Source organism: Nerophis lumbriciformis, linkage group LG15 (assembly GCF_033978685.3).
Source record: "Nerophis lumbriciformis linkage group LG15, RoL_Nlum_v2.1, whole genome shotgun sequence".
NCBI lineage: Eukaryota > Metazoa > Chordata > Actinopteri > Syngnathiformes > Syngnathidae > Nerophis > Nerophis lumbriciformis.
In genome coordinates, this window is record NC_084562.2 from 6,590,777 (window position 1) to 6,597,327 (window position 6,551).

At 38.7% G+C, this 6,551-nt stretch overlaps 1 protein-coding gene across 2 annotated transcripts in view; it reads left to right on the forward strand.

The window, feature by feature from the left end:
* LOC133615978 (dual specificity mitogen-activated protein kinase kinase 5-like) overlaps positions 1 to 4,311 on the forward strand; it is a 120,630-nt gene extending 116,319 nt beyond the window's left edge. For both annotated transcript variants that reach the window (XM_061974926.1, XM_072914776.1), the window contains one exon: positions 3,170 to 4,311. In XM_061974926.1, the coding sequence (XP_061830910.1) occupies positions 3,170 to 3,298 (129 nt within the window). In that variant the 3' untranslated portion in view covers positions 3,299 to 4,311. The remainder of the gene's footprint in view (positions 1 to 3,169) is intronic.
* The last annotated feature ends 2,240 nt before the right edge of the window (positions 4,312 to 6,551 follow it).

Consider the following 6,551-nt stretch of genomic DNA (forward strand, 5'->3'; position numbering starts at 1 on the left):
ATATATTTTTTTAACCGATTTCCGAACTCTAAATGGGTGAATTTTGGCGAATTAAACGCCTTTCTAATATTCGCTCTCGGAGCGATGACGTCACAACGTGGCGTCACATCGGGAAGCAATCCGCCATTTTCTCAAACACTGAGTCAAATCAGCTCTGTTATTTTCCGTTTTTTTCGACTGTTTTCCGTACCTTGGAGACATCATGCCTCGTCGGTGTGTTGTCGGAGGGTGTAACAACACGAACAGGGACGGATTCAAGTTGCACCAGTGGCCCAAAGATGCGAAAGTGGCAAGAAATTGGACGTTTGTTCCGCACACTTTACCGACGAAAGCTATGCTACGACAGAGATGGCAAGACACTCAAAGCAGATGCATTTCCAACGATAAAGTCAAAGAAATCTGCCGCCAGACCCCCATTGAATCTGCCGGAGTGTGTGAGCAATTCAGGGACAAAGGACCTCGGGAGCACGGCAAGCAATGGCGGCAGTTTGTTCCCGCAGACGAGCGCGCTAAACCCCCTATCGACCCTAGCTTCCCTGGCCTTCTGACATCAACTCCAAAACTGGACAGATCAGCTTTCAGGAAAAGAGCGCGGATGAGGGTATGTCTACAGAATATATTAATTGATGAAAATTGGGCTGTCTGCACTCTCAAAGTGCATGTTGTTGCCAAATGTATTTCATATGCTGTAAACCTAGTTCATAGTTTTTAGTTTCCTTTAATGCCAAACAAACACATACCAATCGTTGGTTAGAAGGCGATCGCCGAATTTGTCCTCGCTTTCTCCCGTGTCGCTGGCTGTTGTGTCGTTTTCGTCGGTTTCGCTTGCATACGGTTCAAACCGATATGGCTCAATAGCTTCAGTTTCTTCTTCAATTTCGTTTTCGCTACATGCCTCCACACTACAACCATCCGTTTCAATACATTCGTAATCTGTTGAATCGCTTAAGCCGCTGAAATCCGAGTCTGAATCCGAGCTAATGTCGCTATAGCTTGCTGTTCTTTCCGCCATGTTTGTTTGTGTTGGCTTCACTATGTGACGTCACAGGAAAATGGACGGGTGTTTATAACGATGGTTAAAATCAAGCACTTTGAAGCTTTTTTTAGGGATATTGCGTGATGGGTAAAATTTTGAAAAAAGCTTCGAAAAATATAATAAGCCACTGGGAACTGATTTTTAATGGTTTTAACCATTCTGAAATTGTGATAATGTTCCCCTTTAAGCAGAGAAGAGAGCGCAGACAGAGGCATATTTGCTGTGATTAACAAGTTTGTAAACTAAAAAGTTCACATATAGAGGGGTTTTTAAATCAAGGTTTTCCTGTACTTTGTTACACGCAGTGTTTTGATGTACGATAACTAAGTTTTTACCAAAATGTTCATGTGAAAAACCACACAAAAATTGGCACATACGAAAATTAAGATACCACTGGACTGTATGCAGAAATATTAGACTTTGACTTGATTTGAATTCATAGTTCCAGACATTCACCTCAATCAACAAAGTTCAACTAGATGTTACTATTTTGTAGAGCAAATAGTATTTGATTTGACTGTCTTCTTAGAAAAGAAGCCAAACCTTTTCTGAATTCAATCTAGGGTTGTACGGTATACCGGTACTAAAAAAGTATCGCGGTACTAATGAATTAAAAACAATACTATACTGTAGGAGGATACAATAGCTCACCGCTAACAACAAGCGAGTGCTCCTCAATGTAAACAACTGCCATGGGTTGGATCTACACCTGACATTCACTGTAATGATACCAAGTACAAGAGTGCATTTACTCAATACTACAATGATTGCATCTATATTTTTTATGGTCACAAAATCCTTTTTCCTTTTTTAAAATTTATATTACCGTATTTCCTTGAATTGCCGCTGGGTATATAGTATGCGCATGCCTCGGTTTACCGCCGGGTCAAACTCGTTTTGCAAAATAATTAGCGCATGCCTAGAATTACCGCCGGGTCAGAATTACCGCCGGGTCAAACTCGTTTCGCAAAATAATTAGCATATGCCTAGAATTACCGCCGGGACAAACTCGTTTCGCAAAATAATTAGCGTATGACTAGAATTACCGCCGGGTAAGTCACGTACCTACTACGTTTTATATAATTGCAATTCTTATTATTAATATTGTGTTAGTTTGTAGTGGTGGAGAGCTGACTTTTGTTGTTGGAGTTGCGTCTTTCAAAGCGCTTTATTTTGAAAAAATGTTTTATTAATATAGCTACGTGTGTCAAATATGAGTCATTTTGATGCAGTTGTACGAGTAACATTTCAGAGATAAATCATGAGCTAAGAAAACCTGCTAACAGGCGGTAATAATGTTATTTTAATTGCCTTTTCAGACCCAAACAAAAAGAACTCCCGGGATGATTCATTGTGCTTTAAATTTTATTGCGGCATTAAGCAATGTCATGATGGTGTCCTTACATCACACTCAAATTTATAAGCGCATGCCTAAATTTACCGCATGCCTTTGGTAAGCGCCGGAGTGAGAAGAGGTTTTAAATTAATTACCGCCCGGGTGCTAATTCAAAGAAATACGGTATGTTTATTAACTCGGGAAGTACATCCCTGGACACATGAGGACTTCAAATATGACCAATGCATGACCTTCTAACTTCTTGGTATCGATACCCAAATTTATGGTTTCATCCAAAACTAATGTAAAGCATCCAAACGACAGAATAATGTGTTTATTGCATTTTAACACAAGTGTAAATGGAATATGTTAAAACAGAAAATAACCAGATATTAACAGTAAATGAACAAGTAGATTAATAATACATTTTCTACCACTTGTCCCTCATAATTTTGACAAAATAATAGAATGAGAAAAGACACGATATGTTACTGCATACGTCAGCAGCCAAATTAGAAGCCTTTTTTTACAAGTATGTTCACTATTTTATTTAAGATCAAAATTGTTCTTTGATTGCAATAAGAAACATATGTTTAATGTGACCATAAGATTTTTTGGTTAAAATTGCCGTTTGTTGTGGTGCCCTTCATTTAGAAAAGTAATGAAAAGTATTGAAACACATTTTGGTACCGGTACCAAAATACTGGTATTGGGAAAACCCTAAATCAATCACAGAAGCAATAACACTTCCCTGAAAACCCCCTTGTTTAATAACAATTGTGCTTTCTTCTTTTTAGGATCATTCCTTCATTGTACAATACAATGATGGAAATGCAGAGGTTGTGTCCATGTGGGTTTGTTGCTGTTTGGAAGAGAGACGAGCGCAGCAGGCTGAAGGTCGTAACTTACGCCATGATGGACCATGATATTTTGAGCCAAGCTCTTGAACCCCGAGAGGCTTCAAGGTCATGTACTCTATTTCCATATGCACTCTGAAAATGACCCAACACACACGGATGGAAATCACGACATACTTGAGACTTGGTGCATCACTTTTGCGCAGTGGCAAGAGCTCACATCCTTTGGATCGCTTCCTAGGCTTTGAATTTGGAGTGGAGACCCCTCCGGCAACGGTCTTCTTCTGCAGGAAAGGTGAAAAGAGATCAATGAAGGTAGCATCAACATTTATGATCACAATATGCTGACACTGTTTGTGGTGTTGTCTTAGAAAAGTGTCTTGGCAACCCATTAAGTGAATGTTCAAGTGCTTGCTTGTGACGAGGTCATTCCCTTGCCCATGTTACCAGTGGTGTCATCGATTGCTTCAGATCATGTCTGGAGTAGCAAGATTTTAGGACTAAATACAGGCGGTCCTCGTTTGATGTTACCACGTTTTGTGAAATGATCTTCTACTTAGTAATAGGTAAGCAGGGTAGTGGTATCGTTATTGAGGCGTTCTCATTCCAATAAGCCTTTCTCTCCCTCCTCCCATTCCAGTTTTCTCTCTTTTACTGTTTCATTTAATTCCTGTATTCTATGTATTCTTTTTATGACTGTATTTTATGTGTATTAATTTAGGTCTAGGTTCCCATCGCTATCATTGAAACGGAACTCGTGCATTGCCCGAGGATCCCCTGTATAGCCATTTACAAAAAAAATGTTTAGCCCCATTTGTTAGTGACAAACTTTGCTTTCTACCAAAGAAAGGGTTTTCAGCCCCAGACCCAAATTATTTTGTTACTCATCCCAATAATCATATATGGCCATAACATTGACCCATGCTCCTAAAATTATATAACAAACAGCCGACATGGATTTATTATAAGATGAAAATATAAGCCTTTAGCCAAGAATTGTATGTCTGTTTGACATTCGGGAAAACAACTTAAATAAATTTACCCTTGACAATCAGAGACCAAATAAAGATTTATCTAGCTCAGTTTGAAAGACTCTTGCCTTTGTTAAACATGTACTGTGCACGCTTTACTAAATTCTGATATTTAAATGTGCCTAGACTTTCTTTGATATCAAATACTATTTTAAAAAAGCCTATTGACAAGGTGACAGAGAGGGAAAAACATGTTTTTTAGCATTTACTTCTGAGGCTTTAACCTCCCTTAAAACCTGCTATTGTTTAATTTAACCATTGCTTTGCACTCTGATGAGTTGTCAACTATCTCGAAACAAACTGCAGTGGAATGTGATCATGTTGATGGAGGAATTTAATACAGTGCACTTCCCTCCAAGGAACACATATGGATTTTTCTTTAGCAGAGCAAACATAATACACTTGACAATGTCTTATATTCTAGTAGAATATCTTTTGCAATTATCTTTGACTGCTATGAAGACAAAGTAGAAGAGATGGAAGGGCAGCACCGTGTCTGAAGTTTCCACTTGCCAAATTGTGTAGTGTACACTCAAAGTTTGACATAATGTCGTTGTTGGGGTCCATAAAATACCCATCGCCTTATTCCCGAGATCGGGCTATTTAGAAATTCGTATTTTTTACCCTTTTCTTTTCGAAAGAATACAAAAAAATGATCACCATTCACGTCAGGTCTGGTTTGGTAGATTGTGCTCTCACGTCCCAGAATGGGGCAGGCACTATCCATCAGTAGGTTTGGACATCACTTGGTCGATAATTAATTTTTATTTAGTAACATTTTTATTTAGTAACTTCCAGTTTCTTCCGACAAAGAAAAAAAAAAGCATTCAAGCTGTTGTTTGTTCAGCTGTGCTCTTTCGTCGTCAAAGCTAAGTGCTAACTTTCTATTTTGTGTGCTTTCTTTAGCCCTTCTCCAACACATTTTGTAGTCTTATCGAATTTACAAAGCATTTGCTCTCTTTGTTTCACCGTTTTTACTTTCAGCTAGCTAGCTGCCCACTCCGAATACAGCAAGAACTCGACTTGGTGATGGAAAAAATGTGAGTATGTATTTGTGTTCTTCCTAGGGATGTCCGATAATGGCTTTTTTGCCGATATCCGATATTTCGATATTGTCCAACTCTTAATTACCGATTCCGATATCAACCGATACCGATATATACAGTCGTGGAATTAACACATTATTATGCCTAATACTGTTGTGATGCCCCGCTGGATGCATTAAACAATGTAACAAGTTTTTCCAAAATAAATCAACTCAAGTTATGGAAAAAAATGCCAACATGGCACTGCCATATTTATTATTGAAGTCACAAAGTGCATTATTTTTTTTAACATGCCTCAAAACAGCAGCTTGGAATTTGGGACATGTTCTCCCTGAAATAATCCTGATACCCGCTACAACTATGGGAAATACTATACTTTGATTTTCACAAAGTGCTTTTTTTTTTTTTAAACATGCCTCAAAACAACATCTACAAAAACAATGAAGGCACACAGCTTCAGTGTAAACTATACTATAAACTGGGCTCAATCTGCCCTGTTCTTAACGTATTCGTATGAGTGCATATAAAGTGCATGAACATTAATACAACTGCTTCAGTCTAGACTAGTAGAAAACACAGCCAACCTTTAAAGTGCATGAACATTAATAAAACTGCTTCAGTCTAGACTAGTAGAAAACACAGCCAACCTTTAAAGTGCATGAACATTAATAAAACTGCTTCAGTCTAGACTAGTAGATAACACAGCCATCCTTTAAAGTGCATGAACATTAATAAAACTGCTTCAGCCTAGACTAGTAGAAAACACAGCCATCCTTTAAAGTGCATGGGGAAAAAAGGCACAAAACATAAATATAACAGCTTCACTCAGTCCAGACTATTAGTCTATTTGTGCAACGTGTGAAAGGTAGATTTTTCTGAATGAAAACAAGCATCTGCAAGGGGTTCTGGGTATTTGTTCTGTTGTGTTTATGTTGTGTTACGGTGCGGATGTTCTCCCGAAATGTGTTTGTCATTCTTGTTGTGTGTGGGTTCACAGTGTGGCGCCTATTTGTAACAATGTTAAAGTTGTTTATACGGCCACCCTCAGTGTGACCTGTATGGCTGTTGATCGAGTATGCTTGCATTCGCTAGTGCGTGTGTCAAGCCGTAGATAGTATGTGACTGGGCCAGTACGCAAAGGCAGCGCCTTCAAGGATTAATTGGCGCTCTGTACATCTTCCTGCGTCCGTGTACACATCGGCATTTTAGAAAGTCACAAATTTTACATTTGCAAAACGATACCGA